Source organism: Euprymna scolopes, chromosome 2 (assembly GCF_053919585.1).
Source record: "Euprymna scolopes isolate OS-2025 chromosome 2, ASM5391958v1, whole genome shotgun sequence".
Lineage (NCBI taxonomy): Eukaryota > Metazoa > Mollusca > Cephalopoda > Sepiida > Sepiolidae > Euprymna > Euprymna scolopes.
Window position 1 is genome coordinate 40,961,984 of NC_136483.1, and position 27,774 is coordinate 40,989,757.

Here is a 27,774-nt window from a genome sequence, read left to right on the forward strand (position 1 = left end):
GAATACTATTTCAAATTACTTTAGATTTCTACCTGGTCATTGTTGATGGAACAAAAGTATGTTACCCCATGGATTAAATAATGGATCCCATCTGAAATATTCTTGAGCTTGACAGAAAGATTTCAAAGTTCGACAGGCACACATGAAGCAGGTTACATGTTATATTTGGCAAAATGTTGTGAGAATAACACTCAAGATTAGAACAGTAGTTTCTCATCTAAAAAATTCAGAAACAAAAAATAAAACACACACACACACACACACACACAAAAAAAAAAAAAAAAAGAAAGAAAAAGCAAAGCCAATATGTGCACTAATGGATAAAAGATAAAAAATGTTGAACGCAACGTCATCTATATAAATTCTGTTAATTGTTCAGATTGAGGTTTTGACTGACGTCAGTCAATTCTGATAATTGGTGATAATGTGAGAATGTAGTAAATATCAAGTACATTTTTTATTATCGATATGGTTCTATCAAATAAGATTATCAAACCAAGGAAAAAAAATTTTAGGCCATAGTATTTCGAAGCTAAATGCTTCTTATTAGAAGAGGAAAAAAAGCCAGAATTATTCAAAACGTAAATACAGATAAAAACTGACTCATTAACATTTAGATTGGAAATGAGAATGAAGGAATAAGATAATTAAGACATATTAAAATACACTTTTGATAAATTTTGCTTTGTTAAAAGATATATTCTTTGATAACCGAATTGTACTATATATATGTACACTCCTGATCAAAAATTTAAGGCCACTTGAAAATCTTTAAAAAGAAACCCTTTTTTAGGGATAGATTTTAAACTCCTCCCACTTAAGGTTACCAATACTACAACTTAAAAGGTTATGAAAAAAAAAGGAAAAAAAAAAAAGAAAAAAAAAAGCTGCATTCCAAACATTTAATGGGATGGATGGTTATTCCAACACGATAATGCTGCAATCTACGCTGCATGCCGGACCTTGACCTTTCTGCAAGTAAATGGGGTCTATCTCTTTGGACATCCTGCATGCTCAACGAACTTGAACCCAATTGAAAATGTTTGGGGATGGATGACAAGAGAGGTTTATCGAAATGGCAAACAATATTCAACAAAAAATAAATGGAGCAATCCCCCCCCCCTCCACACCTTAATGGAAACGCTTATTTCTAGCATGCCCCAAAGAATTTTAAAGTCATCAAAACCAGTGAAGGCAGAAATCATTAAATCTGGTTGTTGAATGTTTTCATACATTTTTCACAATTTCGTAGAATTTATACCTCTGGTCTTATAATTTTAATCAGGTGTAAAATGCCTCATTTTATAAAAATGTTAATTTCTGAATTAAATGTTTGAAATGTAGTTTTATTTTCATAACCTTTTAGGTTGTAGTATTGGTAACTTTAAGTGGGAGGAGTTTAAAATCTATCATTAGAAAAAAAAAAAATTTTTAAAGTGGTCTTAAATTTTTTTTATCAGGAGTGTATAATGCAGAAGAATTTCTGATATAAAAGATCTGATGCGGTCCTAGTCAGTTATCTAATATCAGGGTTCATACAGATTTTCAATGCCCATTTTCAAGGACATTTCAAGGCCATTTCCAGACAGAATTCAAGTTTTCCAAACAAAATTTGATAAATAAAGAATGATATAATAAACAAAAAAACTAATAGTATGCTAATTAATATTTAAAAGTATTTTAATAGTATTTTAGATTTTAAATTTCACTTCAGTTACACCCATAAAGTATATGTAAATAACATTGGGTAATTTCATAAGGGACGTAAGTTTTATATCGATTATACTGGAAATAATATGGTGCAAGTTCAGAACAATGTATTTATTTTGATTTTATTTTTAATGTTCCAGCACAAATTTTTACTGAACATAAAGAATATGACTTTCAATGCCTTTTCAAGACACCCCACGTTTTCAAGGTGTTCGAACATGTTCGAATGGAATGAACACGTGTTACACCTAAACCATTTTATTTTCAACAGAAAATAAACAACATGTTTATTTCATCCCGCAATTGAGTTATTGTTTCCTTCATTCCATTCGTTTCATTATTTTCTTTTGTAGCGACTTAGGGTATTTATACTCTGGTCCTCTACAAAGGTCTTTTCAAGGTAATAATAGAAATAAGGCCTTTTCAAGACAAAGCTGAAATATAAGGCCTTTTTAAACTTGTGCGATCAAGCAAGGGAAAAATTGTGACAAAACCTCCCATCAGCATAGAAATCCCCTAGTGCTGGAGAGCCTTCTCCTCTGAAAATTTCTTCCTTTGAATTGCTAAACTTCAGAATATCCTCCCTGTATCCTGCTTCCTTGAATGTACTAACATGCAGAAATTTAAGTGTAAAGTGAACAGAGATCTCGCTGCTGAACTCCCTACTTAGAATGTCCCTGTAGAGATGGTTTCTAATTCACAGTAACTCCTTATATCTTGGTGTCAATTTGCCTTGTTTAGGATAAATATGAGTAAAAAAAGAAAATAAAATCTTTCAAACATTGGTTCTGAACTTATTGAAAATCATTCACTTCGATAAAAAAATTGCTTTATTTACATTAAAAACAATAATACTTCAGTCAGTCACTGTTCATGTTGTCTAAAACGTACAGATTTACCTCATTTGATATTACATGCAAGCAAACAGCTATTTTTAAAAATACTCTAACAAAGACAACGCATATTATATTAGTGTGCTGATGCCATAAATAATGATTGTATACTCTTATCATGGCTTTCCACCTTACCTACAACTTTTTTTTTATGGAAATCACTCCAGACAAAGCATGAAGCCATTCAAAAAAAACAAAAACAAAAAAAAACCAAGGCAAAAAACAAGCCAGCAATAAGTATGAGATGAGTAGATTCGACCCAGAAAACAGCAATTCCTTCTCCTTTGTCAGAAACATTGCTTATGAAATATGAGAAGTAAATTACAGAATAATGAAGTGAGAGTTATGAGGTGGTCAAAAATAAACCAAGGATCTATTTTCTACTCTCCATAAAGTCTCCAATAAAATAATGTCATTGTCAGGATTGACCGAAGCACCTGGTGAGATTAGTACTTCATTTATACACTGGGATAGAGTCTTTGTTTATAGCACTGTCTTGATAATAGAATGCTAACTGAAAATATTTTGGATTTTTTAAAATCATCTTTTAGATGATCTTAGATAATTTGTATTATTCTAATCTCTGTTGTAATATTCACAATGTTTTGCCCGGCATAAGCTCTAACCTTTTTTAGGTGCATATTTTTGAACTTGGAATCTTTGTGTAATTCTAAACTGACCTCTTTATTTAATACACAACAGTAGATTATTCTCATTCCTTGTCACCCATGACTGGGTAGAAATATTAATTTTATGTTTCTCTTTTTTTTTCTTTTTTTTTTTTAATAAGGACTAAACTTTCAATCCTCAGAAGACTATCACTTAGAAATGATTGTTACTCAACGCTGTTATCCGTTACACCAGATGCCCTTGTTGATTCCCAAGAGTCCCAAGTTTAAAATTCTGTTCAGCTTCCTGAGTTTAACAAAGATTTCCAATTGACTTCCAAGTTTGAAAAGATTCATTTGAAAATCGTTTTGTAGTCTTTTTTTTTTTTTTTTTTCAAATATATATATATATATATATATTTACATTTTCTGGTGGGAGGCAGGATACTCAAGAGCCACTCCACCCACCTACATTTACCTACCAAATATAACTTTCCTGTGCATAACAGGCTAAAAATAGTTCACACTAGACACACAGACAGATGTCTCTTGTATTAGTACATATACACTCAAAAGTAATTTGCGCACTAATTATATTTGCAAGAAAAATACATAACTATTCATCCATTTTATTCCCTTGAGAGAAAAAAAAAATCAAAGTTCATTAAGATATTTGCTGATGCATGCCAAACTGAATTTGTAGATCAAATCTTAATCAGCAGAGAACTCAATTCCATAACATGGGCCAAAGTTTTCAAGAACTTTTTCATAACACTTTGGACGCAATCTCTCTTTAATGACATAAATCATTATGAACTATAAATTTATAATTTGTATTATTCACACGATTATTCGCAACTATATTCACAACATTTTCGATGATGTAATCTGTGACTTCCTTCAAATGCATATTTTTGAACTTTGGAACATAATAGTTGAACTTGGACATCTTTATGTTAAATTCAAAAACCTGTATGGGTTTTTTTAAATTGAACTTTTTTATTTAATCCATGGAAGTAGATTGTCCTCATTTTGTCAGCTATAACTGGGTAGAATTACATTTATTTTATATTCTTAATTTTAAGGTGATAAGATAAATTGTTTTAAAAAGGTACTGAAAGCAGCTGTAAAGTAATATTTTTTTATGATTACTATCATAATAGAAGTTTGGTGTCTATAATAAGAGTTTTACTGGAATGTTTTGCTTTTTGTAAAAAAAAGCAATTTACTATATATCAATTGAAAGGTTTAAAGAAAAAAAATCTTTAATTTAGAGTAAAAAAAAAAGTATGGCCACTTCTCATGTATTCGTATGTATGAATGTCATGAATATGTGACTTGCACATATTTATTATTTTCTTTTAATTGATTATTTAATGAAAAAATGCAATAGCATCAAATAAAATTATAATTTTTAACTTGTATTTACAGAAAAAATTAATTCACAAAACTAAATTCATCTTAATACACTTCTTTTTAACAAGTTAGCCATTTTAATACTTTGTTACTAGTTCCAAAAAATTAAAAAACAGAATGAACTATTTTGTGACTCCTCAAAATTTTAGAGGAATTTGTAAATATTCTAACTGTTGAATTTTAAAATCTTTATCAAATATTCATATATTAAAAGACAGAAAGTTTTGGAAGCTATTTACATCCAATAATTTTAAAAGATAAAACATCTTTAAAAAAAAAATTTAGAGTTTTATAACAACTTTTTTCAATTAATAATCAGGTGATACTAGAATGAAATTTAATTTGCAAAATCTTTTTTTTTTTTTTTTTTTTTTTTTTTACACAAAATAAGTTTTTAAATAAAACTGCTTTTTTTTTCTTTAAATCAAAATATATTGTAGAATTAAAAAAAAATTATCTATGATACAAGTTTAAATAAAAAAAACAAACAAACCACAAAACCGATTGAATACAGATATGAAAATTTAGAAAAACGAATCCATAATTTTTACTAACTGGTATCAATTAAAATTTCTTCAATCTAAAACAAATATCTGAAAAATAAAATATTTTTTACATTTTTAGGAAGACTTAAATATTTGCACGTACTAGGTGTACTAGTATACTAATTATTTAAACAATTTTTAGTGTTCTGCAATTACTGGTATGGTAAATACAAGTAATGTTTTGATATTTGTTAAACTTGTTAAGGCTATTTTCTTGGGGTGTGGGCACAGGAATCAATTAAGAAGCAAATTATTGTCATTATCAGTAAATAATGTGCCTGTACTGAAGTGAAAGAAGGGTTTTTAAAGTGAATAAATGGAGTTAAAAATAATCCCAGAGGCCCTCAGAATTAATACTGGAGTCCCTCAGGGGTCCATCCTGGGCCCAACTTTCTTCCTGATCTACATCAATGATCTCCCAAAACACATACTTAAATCATTCGTTGACGTCTATGCTGATGACACGACCATCTATGGCAACACATCAAAGGCCGTAAATGACAAGGTTCTCTCTAATTCTCTCTCTTCTGATCTTGAGCGTGTGGTACAGTGGGGGGAAAAGGTGGCTGGTTACTTTTAATGCATCCAAAACCAAGCTTCTATCTTTACATCATAAACGCTCTGATCTCCATCTGGCATCAATTGAAATGGATGGCTCTCATCTTGAGGAGGCTCCATGTTTTGACAAGCTTTTGGGTTTGATGTTTACTCCTGATCTGAAATGGAACACGTATGTCAGGTCTGTTGCCAAGGATGCTGGAAAGATGGTGGGATCCTTCTACCTCTCCAGAAGATATCTCACTACTGATGGAATTCTCTATCTGTATAAAAGCCAAGTACATCCAAGGATGGAGTACTGCCGCCATATCTGGCCAGGAGCTGTTAAAAACAGCCTATCCTGCCTTGACAGAGTACAAAATAGACTTCGTAGCTTAGTGGGGGATGCCCTTTTCTCTTCCCTGCAGCCTCTCTCTCACAGGAGAGACGTTGTGAGCCTATCTTTGTTTTATCGTTATAAGAAAACTGAAACTGCAAAATTATAAATTAACTACTCTAACCCTCTCAAGAAAAAGAAAATTATAGTGTTTGCATAGACAGGTACCACACCAAATAATTGTGAAGGGGCAAAGAGGATGGAAAGACCAAGGTGAGAGATCACTAACCAGATCTCCACTGAATGAGTGTGGGATCTTGGGGAGGCTTGTTGCCATCCAAATTTCAGTGAGGGTCAATAAGTGTTGCTCGCAAGAAATCAACGGTAAATGGTTGTTGCGATAATGTCAATTCGTTTGCGAAGGTTATCAAAAGAGGTTAAGAGTACTGGAAATCTGGGGAGACTTGTCATCCAGGCTCCAAGAAACACTACAGGTTGCTGGCAAAGAGTAATCTGTGAGAACTCCTAGGGAGTACAAATAATAATACTTATAAGTTTTTACATAGTAAAAGTATGCACTTAGCTTCTACAAAGAAAACAATTCAAACTTTCACATTACATTAAAATATTAGTTTAATTATGAAATAAAAATTAATAAAAACATGTTAATAATTAAGTTTTAATTCATAAAATACATTTTCATTTCCTTTAAAATAATTTTTAAAAACTATAAACACTTACATTTTAATATTGAAAAATTTTCATTGTCTTTCATGTAGCCTGAAAGAAGTGTTCATGTCAGCGGAAAGAAAATCTAATTTAACTGCCAAACGGTTTCAATCTAATATTAATTAACTAACAATCATTTTTATTAATATTTGATTTCAATGTGTTCTATATATTTTTTTAAATATTTTTATAAAATTTGTTTTACAAGTTCAAACATGGAACTGATAAATCAAAGGAGAATCGAGACCAAAGTGTGCTCTCGCACAGAAAGTGAACATTTTTAAATTCATTTATACCAAATTCAACTCCACAGGAAGTCATAACAAGTGTGTAAAGGGTTTTTTTTTGCTTGTTTTTTTTCCACTTTTAGCCACCTCTTATAATGTTTGTCAATGTTAAGTGATTGAACAAGAACCCACCACATAAAAGACAAAAGCCTAACAGCATAAAATAAATGAATTAAAAACAAATTAAAAAAAAAAACAAAAAAAAAAAAACAAGAAAGATGTTGTAGTTTGCTTGAAGCATTGTGCATAATGTGAAAGAAGTTGTGTTTGAAGGCTATAACAATGTGGTTCATAGGAAACACTGTGGACACGAGTTAGTATATAAAAGAATAATGACAATATTGAAAGGAATTTCCAATAATTTTCAATTACATTACGCTTATTTACCAACATTATGAGCCTTACAAGATGGTAGGTGTTGATGCCCCCAATTTTTGAGAGTAGTATCGCTTCTTCAGGGAAGAAAATAAAAAGAAATACATACAACTGTTTGGCAAGGCTTTTTTCTTGTCTATTTTATTTATTTATTTCTGGAAGTCAGTGTCAATGACTGGTTGTCAAATCAATTTCCAGGATACAAGTTTTGATGGGTATTAAGTATTGTTAGAAATTATTGTAGCTTTTTCTTTTTTTTAAATATATATAAATCATTAATTTTTGTGTATTACGCTTAAAGTGTATACTTAGAAGTGTTAATGACTGCTGTATTAGTGAATATTTTACTTTTAATTTAATTATCAATGATGCTTGTTAGTACATTTCTTGACAAAAATATTTTTTAAAACATTTTTCTGAACTTTGGAACTCAATTGCATTCTTTTAAAAGTTACCTAGTGAATTTATACAAAGTTTCATATATATATATATAGTCATCCACATACAGTACTGTTTCGCTGTATCAGTGTAGCTAGACAAGCAACTACCTCAAGCCAGATATACATGCAAGATAAGATTTAAAGAGACTATTAGTTGGACAATGATTGTCATTATAAAGGGATTGGTAATAGGTGAAATGGGCACATTAAAAAGATTTGATTTCCCAAGAGGATGGCTCAATAAGTATTTGTTTACATTAGACTTGAAGATGATGATGATGCTATAGTTGGTTGGGAAAACTTGTATCTTATTATACAGATTGAATATTCTAGAAAAGAAACTTGGTTCATGTAAGTTTTCTTCTTTTTTTTTTTTGTTATACAGAGAAAAAAAGCAAAGTTCTTTGCCGTGGTTGTAGCAAGAAGAGTTCTTACTGAGAATGTTTTACAGGAGCAAGGACCAGGGATTGGAGTTCATTTAAGCACTAACCATGAACATAATGAAAGAGTAGAGAGAGAGAGAGAGAGAGAGAGAGAGAGAGAGAGAGAGAGAGAGAGACTAGTAACATCTTGTGTGAAAAAGCCTGTAGAGACAAGAAGAGATCCCCCCCACCCCACCCAGATTATAAAATCGTTTTTGTACTATGTCAAGAAAAAGTTCTCCAAACAGCACCTTCCCAAATATAACAGCAGTACTCCATTAGATGAAAATTAATAGAGGAATATCTGATACTGCTTATTGCCAACAATTTAGATTTTACTCATTTTAAAATTGTTTCAAAATTGAATGTCACAAATAGAATTCTTCAATTGTTAAGTGACATTTGTTTTATTTTTCAAAAAATATTCAGCAGATAAATATTTTTGATAAAGAAAGCAACCATTAGTAATCTATAAAGAATTGCATTTTAGTCTCATTAAACTGCTATGTAAAGACAGTTAATACTGTAACATAGCTGTTACGCTTGAACTGTGTTTGTTACAGTTCAAACCTTTCTCAGAGCCCCATGCCGTCTGGCACTATTGAAAAAGAAACAAATAAATAAAAATAAATAAATCCGACTTGGCTTTTCTTTATTTTTTTTTAATGTAAGTCATTTATTATCGTTTTTCTTTCTTCTCACCTCGACACCATCTTAAAAGTCTCTCACTTCTGCTTTATTACACGCCGGCTGTAGACAGCCATTTCTTATACATCCATCTTTTCCAATCGCACTCTTTCTTCTCCGAGCACGTGGTGTCCTTTTTTTCCTCTTTTTCTTCAGATGCCATCTCGTGCACACTTTCTAATTTGCATATGCCTTTTTTTTCTTAGAGCTGCCGATATTTTCCACCGCGCTCATACATGCTGTTACAATACTTCTAGTAGTTACATTGAACAAAGAAATTTGTTAACACGAAATTCAAATTTATATACTTTAGGAGGGAAGGGTAAACTTCAAACTTTATTATTATCGTTTTGGAAGATGATTTAAATTTTCTAAAAATCAAGATCTTTATTTTGTTATCAAATTTCTAAAATGTAACCATAACATTTTGGTACTACAATAACAGATGTAACATTACAGGGTCATAATACGAATGTTGTCCAACACATAACAGCATGTAAAACAGATGAGAAATCAAATGTGATAACTATAAGGATTTTTCCAGTAAGAAAGTTTAATAAAAAATTTGATTAAAAAGAAAAGGCAAAAAAAAAAAAAAAAAAAAAAAAAAAATACTACCACTCTGAATCAAAGTGGATCTGTTGACTAGGGAGTAACCCATACGTTTTCAAACTCCTAAATCAATACCTCACAATTAGATAAAATTTAAGGTTATACCAAGGACAAAAAAAAAGAAAAAAAAATTAACCAATATTCACATAACTTGACATAATATTAATCTCAAACCCCGGAAAAAAATAACATTTGAGAAATTACAACTATTTTATTGATTTAAAATTTGAACAGATTTTTCTCTGTTTAAATTAGATATTTTATTGGAAGCATATTTTTGTTAGAGCGAGGCGCTGACGTATACTCACCTTTCCATAACCTCCTTTGCCTAGGACTCTCAACAGCTGAAAATCTTGAGGTCCAACTTTATGTTGACCTGGGTTAACCGTTTCATCAGACAATTCCACAGTTTCCATATCCCCATTCCTGAAAGGAAAAATAAAGAGTTCACTTCAGGAGTTGATCCAGCTTCAAAAAGGTCTTGGATTCAGATTTCTCACATGCACAAGAAATTTTGATCAGTTTGGTTATTCTCTTTCTCCCTCAATATTTCTTATGAATGTCCTTTCATGCAGCACGACACATTGTGTCAGTTCAGTTTATACTATAGACCAGAAGTCTCCAAACTATGACTCATGGGCCATCAAAGTCTTTAATCTGACTTGCAAAGTTCTTATAAAAAACATAAAAATATCCAGGAAAACTTTTAAAAAATGGACAAGTGTGAAAATAGTGTGGTAGTTTTTTTTTTTTGTTTTTTTTTGTCCACAAAACTAGGAAAAGAATTAGGTTTTGGAGAACCAGATCTACTAAAAAGCAAAGCTATAGAAGAAAACAGTATAAAGGTTTTTTTAATTTTTATTTTGGCACACATATTTCTACAAAGTCAGCAATATGTGTCTCCATTCAGAAAACTGGTACAGACTATCATGATAGAAATTCCATAGAGCTATCATAAGTGACATAGGTAAGTCATGGAAACGTGTGAGTGCTTATTTGCATGAGCGTTCACAAGAAATACTGACAAGTCTTTAACAGCAATTAATACAACATTTGTTGGGATTTTGATGATGGGACTAGGATCATCAGATAAGTTTGTTGCTAATATCAGTGTTGACTAAAATTAAACTGATTATGATATATACATATTCTAATTTAATTATCTGAAAATTTTCAATCAATTTTGGAACACTATATACAAATATACCAGAAAAAAAAATGTTACTTTCCCTTCCTCTTTTGCTCTTCACCTATGGTAGTAGTATTACCAAAATATTTCCTTTTGCTTTAAATGTAACATTTTCTTAATACTAAACCTACTTAACAACACTAGCTTATAACTTTACTTCATAGAGATGTACATAGGTAATAGCAATAATATAATTATTATAGGAGGAGTATTGAATGAGGATAAATACTCAGAAAGAAGAATCAGTAGCTGTGATTCATCAACAACCTTTAAGAATAATAATTGATGCCAGTATTGTCACTGGACCAGTTTCCATCCATCACTCAAATTTTGTAGAAAAATGCAATTATTAAATAAAAATTCAGGTTCCTACATTATCAACTTTTATTCTCTTTTTGCAAACATGGACCTGCCCAGATGTAAAGTAATTCAAATGATGTTGCTGAAGTCTTATTTTATTTTTAAATTTTATTTACAAGCATAATATTTCAAGGAGTCTGTTTTTGTTATGTATCTTTTGTTACTTACAACATAAAATAAATTACCGGACATATTATTTCTAAGTGAAACTGGAATAGGACCGACCACTACCCTAGACGAGTTCATAATTAACGGATACTCAAATTTAACAGCTAAATCTGACCCCCAAGATCGCCATGGGCATGGAATATGTGCCTACATTAAGGATGGCTTCCCGTGTGGCAGGGATATCTCTAGAGAAGATCCTAATTTACCCTATATGTGCTTCAGGGTTGCACTTGCTAACACCACTGCATTTATATTTGCCCTCTATAGGCCCCACAACAGCGGAGTTACTATCTTTAAGAGCATATCTGAGAAAATTGACCACATACTGTCTTTACATCCCTCGGCTAACATCCACATATGTGGTGATTTCAACGTCCATAACGTGGAATGGCTGACCCATTCAAATAAGACAGACGATGAGGGAAGGTTTTGTCATGATTTTGCCATTGCTTATGACCTCACTCAGATTGTTCGCGAACCCACCCGTGTGCCCGATACACCCGGTCAATATGCAAGCCTCTTAGACCTTTTTCTTTCAACTTCCCCTGAGCTATGTTCATGTTCCGTTCATTCTCCTCTAGGATCCTCCGACCACTCCGTCGTATCAGTTAAGATAAAAACGAAATGTAAGAAGCCCCCAGACGTATCCCTCCACCGTACTGTATACCGATACTCTATGGCTGACTGGGATAGCTTCCGTACATTCATATCTGATTTACCTCTGCACTCCATGTTTAAAAAGGATGTGTCCTCTATAGTATCAGATATGACCGAATGGTTAATTGTAGCCATAAACCAATTCATACCATCCAAAAAATTTCAACAAAAACCTAACAGCCAGCCATGGTTCTCCCCAGAATGTGCTGCTGCTATCGCGCACAGAAATCACTTTTTCCATAGCTACCAACGTAATAGATGCACTGAAACTAAAGCTGCTTTCAGGTCTGCCAGCAACCACTGTAAAAGAGTAATAAAAAATGCAAGAGAGCTATATGCCCAGTCTGTTAAATTCAAGGTAGCTGATCAGCGGCTTGGTTCCCACCAGTTTTGGCAAATAACAAATAGGATCCTGAACAGAAGTGTGCGTTCTATACCAACCATTATCAATGGACCAGAGGTCATCTCGTCAGCGTCAGACAAGGCCAAACTATTTGCAAAGAACTTTGCAGCTAATTCTACCCTATGCGACGAAGGCCATCAACTCCCCATATTTCCTCCTATAACACAGAACAAGCTGGGTAACATACAAATATCCGTGCATGAGGTCGCCAAGCTAATAAAGAACCTAGATTCCAGTAAAGCAACTGGCTCTGATGGCATCCCAATTATAGTGTTAAAAAAGCTTCAACCAGAACTTGCTCCCATACTTACGAAACTATTTAAGCGCTGCCTTAAGGAGAAGTGCTTTCCGACTCCCTGGAAGACCTCTTCAGTTTGCCCTATATTTAAGAATTCAGGTGATAAGTCATCTCCCTCTCAATACAGACCTATAAGTCTCCTGTGTGTTATGAGTAAGTTGTTGGAATCCATATTAAATAGAGAAATAGTCAACCACCTCAGCAGGAATAACCTTCTTAGTGACACACAATATGGTTTCCGCTCTGCAAGATCTACCGCAGATGTGCTGACGGTTATATCCCACAGGATAAGTGAATCTCTTGACAAAGGCTTTCTTTCTAGGGCAATTGCTCTTGACATATCAAAGGCCTTTGACAAGGTATGGCATAAGGGTCTACTTCACAAGATTTCCAGCTACGGTATAACGGGAAATGTTTTCTCAATCATTAAATCATTTCTCTCCGATAGGCTCATAAGAGTAGTGGTCGATGGACAAAAATCGGAGGCCTGCAATATAAATGCTGGAGTCCCCCAGGGGTCAATCCTGGGCCCAACTCTCTTCCTGATCTACATCAATGACCTCCCTAAACACATACTTAAATCATTCGTTGACATCTATGCTGATGACACAACCATCTACGGCAACACATCAAAGGCTGTAAATGACAAAGTTCTCTCTGATTCTCTCTCCTCTGATCTCGAGCACGTGGTTCAGTGGGGGAAGATGTGGCTGGTTACCTTTAATGCATCCAAAACCAAACTCCTATCCTTACATCATCAACACTCTGATCCCCAGCTGGCATCAATTGTGATGGATGGCTCTCGTCTGGGTGAGGCTCCGTGTTTTGACAAGCTTCTGGGTTTGACCTTTACTCCTGATCTGAAATGGAACACGTACATCAAGTCTGTTGCCAAGGTTGCTGGAAAGATGGTGGGATCCTTCTACCGCTCCAGAAGATATCTCACTACTGATGCAATTCTCTATCTATATAAAAGCCAAGTACGTCCAAGGATGGAATACTGTTGCCATATCTGGGCAGGAGCTGCTAAAAACAGCCTATCCTGCCTTGACAGAGTACAAAATAGACTCCGTGGCTAGTGGGGGATGCCCTTTTCTCTACCCTGCAACCTCTCTCCCACAGAAGAGACGTTGCGAGCCTGTCCTTGTTTTATCGTTATTTCCATGGCAGATGCTCGTCTGAACTCCAATCTCTGGTCCCCCCTCGCCAATCTTTCACGAAAAACACCCGTCTAGCTGAATCCACTGTGAAAAATTTCCCCCACTCTATATCTGTGCCTAAATCAAAACGCGAATTCCATGAACAAAGCTTCTTTCTTAGAACTGCACGCCTGTGGAACTCTGTTCCGTCTGCCTGCTTCCCTCCGGACTTCAACTTGGATGTCTTCAAGTCCAATGTTAACAAATTCCTAATGAACCGCCCCCTTAAGTAAACACTTCAGCAAATCTCCTCACTAACTTAATGTACTTGCAATAACCCTTATTCCTGAGTGGCTTCCGGGCCTTGATAAGTGGTGATCACTGTGTAAAAAAAAAAAAAAAAAAATATATATATATATATATATACTTCAGAAAATGAAAAAGATGTAGTCAATCTATTTTGTCTTGATTTGAAACCGACATATTACACTTGAATTTTTGTTTTTTTAAAATAATTGAGCACTTCTCTTCGCTGGGGTTTTCCCCCCCACTAACCTTACATATATATGAATGAGAGATTATAGATTTCATAGGTCAATTATTCTAACTAAATAATGATATTCTACCCGATTTACTTTATTAAAACACTAAAAAAAAAAAAAAAAAAAAAAAAAAAAAAAAAAAAAATTTTAAGCTATGTTCAGTTAGTATCGGTACTAAACTAAATTGAAATCTATAACAGCTCCCACTGCCACCACTAAAATTACAGAAGTCTGTAAAATTTCCATCAAGTTCGTTTTTGGTATGAATGAAAGCCCTCCGATTACTTTTCTGGCAAAACGTTCCAGTTCTCCTTCTCCAAATGCTAATTTGCTTTCAGGGAACATTATATTTTCCTAATCAATTTTAAGGCAGGATGTGCTTAGTATCCTTACCCTGTCATATTGCTACAGATCAAGTTCAAGTGCCAAAGTGTAATCAAAATTCGTCCTCACTAACAAACAAATATGAAAGGACATTAAAATTTGCTATGGAACTGGTTTTTAACAAATTAGAAAGAAGATTATCTGTTTTTTAGCAAACTATAGAGAAGATTGCTTACTTGTTGGGGTATTTATATTTATTTATAGCTAATAGAAATCTTCCATTGAAACAGCAGTTATTGGTGAATCACTAAAGTTAAAAACAGCGTTAAGTCTTGTAAGTAAGTAGATGAATATTTGAGAATATAAGGTTTTCTAAGTTTTGGAAGTGGCTCTAAAGTTTCTTTCTTTAATATACTATGGATCTCCCCCCCCCCGCTCTCTTAGCTATGAGTGAAATAGTAGGGTAGACTTTACACAAGCCTAAGTAGAGCAACAAGTTTAAGAGAAGGGAAATTCCAAAAAAGCAACATTTCAAAAACAAGTTTTTCACTTATTAATCTTTTGGCCATTTTTAATTTCTCATTGCCACTAGACTTAAGCAAAATCAGAAGTGCTGATAGTGATTGTGCAATTGATGCTTTGTTGTAAAATCATCACGTATATAATTTCTTAAGGTATCCATTATATCTAAAGATAATAGAGTAATGATTGACTACTTTTCTAACTATAAATGTTGATATTGTTTCTGTAGATTTTAATATGGAATTGGAGTTTCAATGTAAAACCATACTGAAGCAGAAATATGTAGAGGTTGGTGTTGCCAATTTTTATCAGTTTTTTTCCAACTGAAAGATTTCCAGAATTATTTTCCTCATCTTTGCACAACAAGGCCAAGTTTGGAAGTTCATATATTTGTAAAGTTTTGTTTTCTCAATGAAGATGAATATTTTTACATTGCACTCAAGACTAAGTTTGTATTGGAATTGTGTGGGACTATTATCCCCGTCAAGTGCTAGGAAGTAAGAGCACAAAAGAAAAGGATGGGTAACAAAAGAAATAGAGAACAGGGCCTCTTAGGAGACAGTAAGTGGGAAGATAGAAGAAATGAGATTGTCGATTAGGGTGTGACAAATGATGGGACCAAACAATGAATAGATATATTTAGTTTTTAGAAATATTGAACTTGCTAGGAGTGTTTTACGACAGCAGTCAGATCTTTTACAACAATACATTTAATAAGAATCAAGTTAGTTGGACGTTTATGGTAGTTCAGGGCTGGAGACAGTTGAAGAAAGCAGATCGTGGCTTGGCCAGATCGGGAAAGCTTTGGGAGACAGAGATTAACTGATGACAATAGATGAACTCAGCCTCAACAGGACATAGATGTGAGAGTCCAACAGACATATGAGAAGCATCAGATGTTATTTCGGTTCTTATAGATTGTGTCGTTTTTATTAGTTGGTAATGTTGTCTGTCGTATGTCTGGCTATTTAGGGAATTGTCTCGGTTTCGGTTATGGTAAACTTTTAGTGCTTTCCTTTTTGTATTTGTCAAAAAATGTTGAGAATATTGTAAGTTCATGAATGCACGTTCGATATATTCAAATTCTTCCTCGATGTATTCTTCACTGCATATTCTCAGGGCCCTAAGAAAAAATCCTATTAGAATTTCTCTTTTTACTTTATCATCGTGATGAGAATAAAAATGTATGTAATCATTTTTATTCGTTTCTTTCCGATGGACTTTAAAACTTAGATGATCATTGTTATTTATAATATTGATGTCCAGAAAATGTATGGGATGTTATTTTCTCTTTCATACGTATAGTTAATAGTGGGTTCGATCTTATTTAATTTATCAGTGATATTCTCTATTTTGGAAGACATGGGGAGAAAAATTAAAATATCATCTACATATCTATAGTAGGAAATGCCCTTGGCCAATTTATATTTCATGGGTACGGTTTCTATGAATTCCAAAAATAGACATGCCAAAACCCCACTTAGGGTATTACCCATGGGCAGTCCAAATTTTCGTTTGTAGTAGAGTCCATCGAACGTGAAATACGTCATTCAATGCATATACTTATAATTTTAATTATATTATCTATTGGCAGAGGCAATTTAATTTTTATTTTGTTCAAGTGTTTTGAAAGAAGGTGGAGGCATTTCTTGGTAGGGATATTGGTGTATAAAGATTCTATATCAAGACTATTCATGGTTTTATTTTTCATATCTAGGTTTTTTATTTTATTAAGAAGATCGCCAGAGTTTCTTATACAGGAATTGCTAAGTAACGATTAAAAATGATTACATACATTTTTATTCTCATCACGATAAAGTAAAGAGGCATTCTAATAGGATTTTTTCTTAGGGCCTTGAGAATATGCAGTGAAGAATACATCAAGGAAGAATTTGAATATATCGAACGTACATTCATGAACTTACAATATTCTCAACATTTTTTGACAAATACAAAAAGGAAAGCACTAAAAATTTTCCATAACCGAAACAATTCCCTAAATAGCCAGACAGACAATTAACATTACCAACTAATAAAAACAACGACACAATCTATAAGAACCGAAATAAGACAGGCATTCAAATAACAAAACTAAACTCTTTAACAATTAGGGATCTAACACGTAAAATTATGACTAATACCAACACTAATACCAAAGCCGGAATATATTCCATGCCCTGCCTTGATTGTGGAAGAATATACGTAGGAGAAACTCAACGTAATTTAAATAAAAGAATATATTAACACAAAAGAGATGTAAAAACAACAATACACTCAACGCCATATTTTGTCACATCATGGAGAACGACCACCATTTTAATTTTAACAAAGCAACTTTCCTTAAACACACATATAACAGATCTACATGACGTTTAATTGAGTCGGCTATAATCTCCCATTCCAGCAATATAATTAAACAAAGAAAAGGTTTTTTCCACGTTGCTCCCTATCTGTCAAAAATAATTATTAAAGAGAAAAATTTAGACACAGGTTAAACTCGAAATATATATATATATATATAGTGTATATTTAGGCAGCATCTTCTCATTTAGACAATTATTATTGAATAGCACAGAGTTATTCTGTTTTACAATTTTCCTTTTTATCTTTTCCAATCTCCGAATAGTCTTTTTTGTATTCTTCTCGAAACTGTATAAGTTGGATCCATAATTGCGAGCGCTTTCAACACAAGTGCTGCTATCATCCTCAGGCATATTGTAGAAAGAAATGTAGAAATTGTTTTTTTTTTTAAATTACATATATATACATTTTTTCATAGTCATGTGGTAGCTTATTACAAGTTAGATGGGCAGACTTTATATATATATATATATATATATATATATATATATATATATATATATATTAAAAAAAAATCCATTTGTAATTTCACTTCATTTTATTTTTATTTCACTTATTTACTGTATTTTATTTTATCACTGTCTATTTTTAGACCCCATTTCATCACCTACTATTCTTATTTTTAGACGCCATCTTTTAAGTTACTACACTATTTTATCCCAATTCAATTATCTCTAATTTTTAAAAACTCCCTTCGTAATCTTGTTTCATCTTATTTACTTAATCTATCATGGCTATATTTCCAGACGCAATCTTTTAAATCTCTACGATTTTTTAAATTTTTAGACGTAATCCACTACACTAGTTTCCTCTAATTTATTATTTTGTCTCATAAAATGTATATATGTATATAGACATCTAATTTATATAAGGAAAACACGCTGCTCTCCCCCATCATTATATATAGCCCCAAATCTTCCGACTCTCATCAATGACCATCCCTCTTGAAAAAGCCCACATGAATCGGGCGAAATGTTGAGTATTCAGGTCCTACCATCTCCATTTTATTTTATATATATATATATATATATATATATATATATATATATATATATATATATATATATTACGCGATTAAATATTATGCTTCTTATTCACTTTACTTCTGGTTAAGCCATGTGCTGAGGGTTAATAATCTCTTTCCAAGCATCTGTAAATGTAATACAAAGTAAATCTTGCCCCCACCTCCATGCCATTTTGATTAGTATGCGAATAACATTGCCTGTTTCTGGCCCACAACATCCCTCTCCCTTTTATGATATCGAATTTTTTTTCTGTATATGAAATATTTTCAAAACTTGGAATCCACTGAGTCCTCTTACCATTATTCGCTTTGTTCTTGAAATGATCATAAAAGCTATCAAGTAATCAACAAGCGGAAAATAGGCGCAAGCAAGTAGGATCTTGTTCATCCGTGCAAATCTGATGTGGAGAAAGAATAGATACAACTAGCTGGAGTACATATCCCAGAATGTATATATCATACTGAGGCACTATTTCTTGCATAAAAAGGAAATATGTTTTACTTCATTTAGAACTTGAAAATTATAAAAATACAAATGTTGAAAATAGTTTAGAGCTTGGAACATGAATCTTCAATGATTAATTTTTTTTAAATATATGTTTGTATTACAACTGTTAATGAAGGACATTTTTGTTTAGCAACTCCTATTTTTTTGACAGAAGAAAAGCATCATCTTAAAAGAAAAACCCAGGGTGACAATATGAATAAAAAACAATGTAGTGACAATACAGAAAAAAAACCCCCAAAAAACCCAAAAAATGACGTTTCTGAATTTTTGAAATGAGAATTGGTTATTCGTATTATTTGGATTCATTATTTGGATCTCATCTTGAGTGTGATTTTCACAACATTTCAGTTGATGTAACCTCTGACCTTCTCCATGTAAACGTGGAAAATTATACAAAGGTGAAATGTGTCATCCACTGAAAGTTAGGTTAGAAAAACATTGAAAAACCTTAGTACGTGGAGAAACTAAAAAGTCAGGTATAGCTGACCATATCTGGCAAGAAAAGGGAAACCATCTACCATTATGGGATGAACTAAAAATTATAGACAGAGAGGAATGATGGAGAGTAAGACAACTGAAAGAAGCAGCACATATGCTGGGGAATAACCAACTGCTAAGTAGACCTAGTATAAAATGCAATACGATCTGGGAACCAGTAATTATAAATAATAGATAATATATACAAGTAATAAGTAAAAACATATATATATATATATATATATATATATATATATATATGTTAATACATACTAATAAATAGTGATATTTACAACTAGAAATAAAAATATGTTTAAGGCTCCTAAAATTCATACAAAGACAGTGGCACACTGGTTAATGTACTTGGAAAATCAATTGTGATATTCTCTTGAAGGTTGAAGATTCAATCCTCAGTGTGGATGACCGAAAAATACAATTGTGAATTATTTAGGACCTCTATCCATTCATGGCTGATGGAACAAGAGCATGTTATCCCGATAAAGTAAATAAAGGGTTCTGCTCAAAATTCTGTCCAAATTCTCGAGTTCGACAGAAACATTCCTGAGTTTGACAAGATACACCTGAAGAAGGTTGGAGATTACATTGACCGAAACGTTGTGAAAATTACACACAAGATGAGAACAGTAGTCCAATGAATCCAAATAATATGACCCCCCCCCAAAAAAAAAAACAAGTTCTGAAAACAAATTTTTAAATAAAATAAAAATGGTGACTATTTCAAATACAACAAAAATAACCCATTCTGTCTTGCATTATGTGGTCAAAAACAGAGTGATCAATAATGCTTTCTGATCAGGAAGTAGATGATTATTTTATGTTAAAATGGCCATATCTACCTGGCATTGCAATGGAGTCTTTATTATCATTTTTTCTTTAATTATATGCAGTTTGTTTTTTGGGGGAGAGAGGGGTAGGTAACATTATTTTGCAATAGTATTTTGAAATTCAATTTGATTATTATTGTATCATGTGATCACTGATTTATTAATTGAACCAAATTGTTATATAACAATTGATTTTGTTCATGTAACATTGTTTTAGTCTAAAATTATTCTGTGTTAAATGCTTTCAAAACTTTCAATACATAAGGATTTTAACTTAATACGCAAGAATTTTAAAATCATTAGTAAAGCATTTAATTTTATACTTTTTTTTTTTTTTTAAACTTTGCACTATTTTATTTTGATAAATGATTTTTTTTTTTGAATTGGATATCTTTTTTTTTTAACTTTGCACTATTTTATTTTGATAAATGATTTAAAAAAAAAAATTGTACGTTTGAAACTACTAAGCAAAATAAAAGGCTTTAAAAAGGTAAATTTCGACATCCGCAGCTCATTCAGTTAACATAAGGAAGCATGTGAATCCATCGCTATCAATTTCGATAAAGAATAAGCAAAGTTTGTTAGTCTATGAAAAAGGTGTTTTTGCTGAGTTTTCATGGACACACTATAAACACTACCCCTCTCCACTTTTATATGACTTGTCTTAAAAAATATCATCAATAGTAAAAAAAAAACAAACTATAAAAGTAATTGCATGTTGTGGTCATTGGATCATATTTGATGGCGATTGTTTGTCATGAATAAAGACTCCTTATATCGTAAATAACCAACGTTTACAGCATGTTATATAAACTTGTGTAAGTAAAAATTAATGAAAAATATTTTACCTAGTATTATGATAAACAATTAATTTTAAGAAATAAAAATCATTTAAATCACAGAAATAGGTAAGGAAATGTCTGCTAAGAAAACATGGTTGAATCATTCTATCACTCCAGAAAGTACCTAATTGCTGGTGCAATCTTCTACTTATATGAGAGTCTGTGAAGGAGCTTTACATACTTGATTATTAAGCCAACTGTACAAATCTCAATCCCTATATCAAGCTAATGAAAAAACTTTGAAAGGGAAATCTTGGCATCATCAGCTCATTCTGTAAACACGTAAATGTAAGGAAATGTGAATTTGTTGCTACTCTTTTCAATAAAGAATGAACTTTTATTTTTAGGTGATAAAAAGTATTTGTTATTACTTGGTTTGCATTGAGGAGCTATGAATATTACTTCCTTTTATCCTGCCTGTGTTGAAAAAAATCGTGACAAGAGTATGAAAACTAGTAAGAAAATGTAAAAGTAATTAAACAATCTGAAAAGTTGACATTTCAAATTTGTAAGAGTCCAAAACGGCAATAATGGTTCATTCCTCATGAATGAAGAAAGAACCATTACATCTTCGAAAATGATCTAGGCTTGTAGCATGTAATATAAGAACACACATAAGTGAAAGTTTGAATGAAAAATATTTTACCAGGAATTATGATAAACAATTGTAAAAAGAAATAGTTTAATTGCAGAAGTAGGTAGAGAAATGAAAAAAAAAAAAAAAAAAAAAAAAGATTTTTTTTTATTTTAAGAGCCTTAGCTCACCCTTTTGTTTAAGGGAAAATGTCTTCACTAACTAACTAACTAGCGAAAAAAAATTTTTTTCAGAAAAACAAAACAAGTTAGATTCAAGCAAATATCGGCAGATGAAATAAGTGGATAAAATTCAGAATAAAATTTAAATTGTTAGCACGATTGCTATTTGGGTCCGACTTTGAAAATCTGATAAGTGTTATATAGTAAGTAATCCTTCCCCATTCGCACACTAAAATCTAAATATTTTATTTTTTCCAGGCACAGTACTATTTTAGAGGGTAAAACTGCCATTCTCTTCTGTCTGCATGCACATGCCCGCATAATAGAGGTAGAAATTATTAGGTTCTGAGAGCATGATAAAAGCACTAGGATAGAGGTCTTCTTCAGCCTTTGTTAAGGCAAACATCTAACAGAAAGAAAAATGATAACACTTGTGGCGATTACCCCTTCAAATGATGTGAACTTTCTCTTCATTTTGGGTCATGGTGGCATTCATTTAGGGAGTGGAATTTGTTCTGTGCAAAGTTTTTCAATGCTTAAAAAGCCTTACAGTAGCAAAGTAGGAATGGCAATGTTCAAACACACATCCGCAGCCATTCATTACTATTATTCTAAGTCGATCTAGAAACTTGGTAGATTAAGTTGTATTTTCAATAAGATGCAAGGCTATATGTAATGAAAAGATATGTAGGCTTGACATAGAAATAAAACACAAAAGATGTTAAACCGTCTTAAACCTTCCATTGAATGCAATTTAGGCAGCTGGCTTATTTTATGGAAGAGGGATTTAAAAACAAAATGCCAAGGCTTCATGTTTTTTCTACAATCCTATAAATATATATATATATATATATAAAAAAATTTTTTTTTTTTTTTTTTTTTTTTTTTTTTTACATTGCTCAATAGTTTGAAAAGGGGGAAAAAGGATTTCTTTTATCGTTGAACCAGTCCATTCAAAAGAATGAATCGCTTTCCAGCTGAGGAAACTTCAATGCAATTATTGTGCACAATGGAGACTGAAACTCTGAAAACAGCAAATAATATCTGTTAAACCTGATACTCTATGCACATCTCACAAGAATGACATCACCAAATGACATCAATCTAGAAGTTGCTACAGTCACTAGCTGAAAGAATTCCTTGTTGGACTTTACAGCATGTCAACCATCACGGAGTCATTTTGCTAAAGCTATTCAAGTTATGGAAACAATGTATAGATAAATTTGTTTTGTAGGTGAATATTCTGCAAGTGATAATTTCTATTTAACCCATAGATGGATCCCAGACAGACACTATCATTCCTTCAGGTCAGAGTTAATCAGGAAGTAGATGTAACTCAGCTACTTTACTTTAATTGCTTTACTATTGTAACATAATTAGAAATTAAAGGGATAAATTACAAAAAATAAAGTATAAAAATTTTCAGTTGGAAGCGCACTTGCAAATGGGAGAGTGCTTTTGAAGTTTAATGATTTTTTTATGACTGTTCTACGCGAGTCAAAAAAAGTAGAGATTCAACATTGAACCAGATGTATCCAATCTTCTGGGAGAAGCATATGATCATTGGTTGGTTGTTAGGTTTTACAGCATGTCAACCATCATCAAACTATTTTATGCTTAAATCGTACATATGATCGTGCATATAATTAGTTAGTGAACAAATATTTTATTAACAAAAAGTCTGTAAATGATTTTTCTATTCAACTCGAACATGGCCGTTACAGGTACTATCACTCTGGATTAAAGTAGACCTGAAAATAGTAATAATCTAACTAAGAGGTGATCACCACACTTCATGGAGCTCCTGAATTAGGGCCTCAATGAGTGCAGTTTTGTTTCATAACCAGAACAGTTGGTGAAGTGAAGAAGGGAGGGGGGGGCTTGAGTATTTTATAATGTTGGGAAATAAGGTAAGCAGAAAGAATAGACAAAGAGTAGAAATGGCTGGGAAAGATGGATTTTGGAATATTGGATGGCGGCAAAGGTGAACACATTTCCGAAGGGTGTATGATACCCCAAATTAAGCATTTTCCTTTCTGAAGGGTGGGGTGGGGAGAGATTCCAATTCATTAGGAAATTTGTCTTTTTTAATATAAAATAGAAACAGATTCTCAATCACAAATTTTTTTTTTATAAACAGTTGATAAATACAACAAGAAATAGGATTACTTAGATTAATATTAAATAATTTATTTAATGGCATATCAGCCTTTTTAAAGTTATTTCATTCCAAACTAATATGCATTGAAAACGGTTCCTTCTATGTTGAACATAAGATGTTATTTTACCCATAATTGGAAGCCAAGACATTGGTCGTTTCAGCTGGACAAAAGCATCTGGCTAAAAGAACAAGGGACTGGTTCATAAAGAAGCACATTAAGGCAATAGTTAATCTCAGGATCATAATTCTTTAGAGAATCAGTGGAGAGAGCTGAAGCTTTAAGACTAATCCGACAAGCAGCAAAATTCCACCCTTTCATGATTAAGATCTCTAGATGCCAAAAAAGCCTTTTACTCTAATAGTTTATTCCCTTGATCTGATAGACTTCAGAATTGCCTCCCTATTTTTTGCTTTCCTGAATGTGCTAACCTGCAAAAGTTGAAGTGTAATGTGAACAGATATCTTGCTGCTCAACTATACACAGTCCCCGGTTAGACACAATCTCAGGTGACAATATGCTTGGGGAAAAAAAAAAAAAAAAAAAAAAAAAAAAAAGAAAGAGCCTTCTAGTTGCTGTGCTTGAACAAAGGTTCTTCCATCAAGTCCAGCATTATGTTTTGCTATGAGTGAAATAGTTATCTATATATATAAAAGGCAAAAGTGATGTGTGCGTTTTTGTATGTCCAAGAAAGGTTTTTTTTCGGGAGGTGGGGGGGGGGGATCTTGAGAGGGTTACTATTTATATACTCCCTAGATCATAATATCTACGATTTGCAAACGCACATCGTCTCTAGATTTATTTTGATCGACTTTTATAAAATTCACACTATTCCATCCTCTCGCACGTTTGTGTTTTTCGTATAAAAGCGGAACTAATCGAAAGCAAAGGCAGCTTCCCGGCTTTTCTGTAAGGGCATCCAGAAAGCAATAAGCTTTGATCAATGCGGGGGAAACTCCTCATCAGACAATTGCTATTTATTTGGACACTCCCTTTTTGTGGGGAGCTGGTTTTCCCCAACATCATGGGGAAACAAATAAATGAAACGGCAGAAAGCTGAACTGGCCTTCAGCCAACGTTCATTTTTACACTTGTGTATTCACTTAGCAAGTCAACTTTTTGACTGACATCGTTAAATTTGAATGCTTTTCACTTCCTGTGACCTCATAGCGTAGCGGTAAGATGTCATGTTTTCTTTCACTTTCTTTTCCGCCTTCGCATCATAGATTCGAACCTGCCTAACTACTAACATTTTTTTTTTCTTTTACTCCTCCAAACACCCAGGCAACGCCGGGAACCCCCACTAGTTTTTCTATAAAATACAAATAAATATTCAAAATTTAATGTAGCATGTTTTTTTTTTTTTTTTGTTTTTTTTTTACATTTCTTTTGTATATTTCATTTTCAAGACAAATCTATTCTGAAAATTATAGACCACTAGCAAGGAGACCCAGTGTTGCATCAGATTGAATGAAAATTAACAAATTTTCAACACTTCCAATGCTTTTATTGTCATTAAAATCAGTGGAATTGTCGATTTTTAATTAAATCGATTGATTGCCTGCTCTAGTTTAGGATTCACTGCGGTGCACCAGGAGGAAGCTTCACATGCTTCATTGTAGTGGCTTAGTTCACATAATACATTGTAATCTACATTACACTGTAAAGAAACTATGGATTTTATAAAATTCTTTTATATAATGGTTTAATTTAAAGTTTAAAATAAAAAAAATCAAGTATCATGCTTCAATTATGCTTTAAACAGAAACATTCATTTTGAATGCGCCCGTCTTATAAAAAAGACTACTATTGATTTTATATGCCCGATCCTTCTGCTTGTGCGCTGATAAAACTTCTCAAATGCATTTATCATGTTAGGCTGTATAAGATGGTTAACTTGGTCGAAATCTGACTATTCACTCTTTAATTAGATTGTTTCGATTATCAATATTATTTGAGGCATACTGATACAAAACCTATCTAAGAACACTCCCAGATACAATGTACATTTTTACAAAATAAAAAAATCTGCCCAACCTTTTTGGAATCTATAGGGAACGAACTTGCGCGCGCGCGCACACACACACACACACACAAGGTGCCTTTCATAGTAAGAAATAGAGATTCCTATTTTCATAAGGTGCCAAACTTAGAAATATGTAGTATACAGCACAATACAACACACTGGTTCTCGTCAGATCAACAAAGTTAAGCAACGTTGAGCCTGGCCAGTACCAGATGGATGATCATTTAGGAAGGCGAGGCGCTGTATGTACCGCAAGGTAAAATACTAGGTTGAGAAACTGGCACTGTCTATCCTTCTCTCAAGGGTAAATGGGACTCTCTTAAGCCATGGTAGGCACCCCATTTAGTGATGGCGTCACGATAAAAAATACCCTTGATAGCCTTGGCGAAGCATCAAGTATTCAGCTACCGACAAGATTTGAATTACACTACAAACTCGTGTAGGGAGTTCAATCTCGGCTATGGCCACACTGGATGGAAATTTAGAAAAAACAGCGGATGAAATACTTATATTCTCCACTGTATGAAGTAGGCAGTACAAGTTGTGCTAGTTTCTTCCTACATGTGTAACTATGCATTGCATTTGATTAGGAGATTGTTATTTCTGTTGATTGTTTTTGTTTTAGGTATACGGAAGAATGCTTGATTATCTGGCATTGATTTTCGAAGCAAATTGTGCAAGAAATTTAGCCATTGATCTGTCTTGAAGGTTTAAATTCTTACTTTTAAAACAAATATCATAGAACATTGAAGAAGCATAAATTTTGACACAAAGCAATTAGCTGAATTGTGCGTAGGCATTCTGCTTCATGCACACACACACACACACCATTATTGTTTGCGAAATGTTGAAGTGGCAAGTTTTAGATTAAAATGGAAGAATAATTCTTGTACATTAACAATACAATTCAATGAACGAGCGAAGAAGGTAATTGGCAAAATGCACTGTTTCAAACTTGTGCCTTGCCACAAGATAAAGTATGAATCATAAACTCATATTGACAACACGTCATCTGGATTAATAAGGCCCAGCATCCTAAAATCCAGAAAATCAATAAAGAAAAGAATTAAAAAAAATATAAAAAATCTTCAGATTCCAACAAATGGATGGAACCATCTGTGATAAAACTGAAGTACCTGAGGATGGAGTATTCATACATTAAAGTTGTTAATGACAGACAAATGAAATGAATGTTATAAACAACTTTATTAATTTTGTATTATTTGAATTATTCGGACTACTGTTCTCATATTAAGTGTTATTCACACAATGTTTCAGCCAATGTAACCTCTAACCTTCAGATGTATCTTGTTGAATTCGGGAATGAACATGGATTTTCCAATGGAATCATTTAATCCATGGGCATAGTACGATTTTATTTTGTCAGCTTAAATCAGATAGAGGTCTTAAATAATTTTTAAAAGTTCAGAAATATAACTTGAATTTTACTTAATTATTTTTATTTAATTCTATTATTCAACAGATAGTTTTTGTAGTTCTTTTGTATATAATAGTCATTGAATTTATTGGTAATTCACATCTTCAATTTGGAACCACCATTTAGCTTAGAACATTG

The 27,774-nt window shown here is 32.6% G+C and overlaps 1 protein-coding gene across 8 annotated transcripts in view; it reads right to left on the minus strand.

The window, feature by feature from the left end:
• Nucleotides 1-27,774, minus strand: part of LOC145291348 (ribosomal protein S6 kinase beta-1-like) — a 282,083-nt gene that overhangs the window by 182,838 nt on the left and 71,471 nt on the right. For all 8 annotated transcript variants that reach the window (XM_080137175.1, XM_080137142.1, XM_080137168.1 and 5 more), the window contains exon 3: nt 9,907-10,024. In XM_080137175.1, coding sequence (XP_079993301.1) covers nt 9,907-10,024 — 118 coding nt within the window. The remainder of the gene's footprint in view (nt 1-9,906; nt 10,025-27,774) is intronic.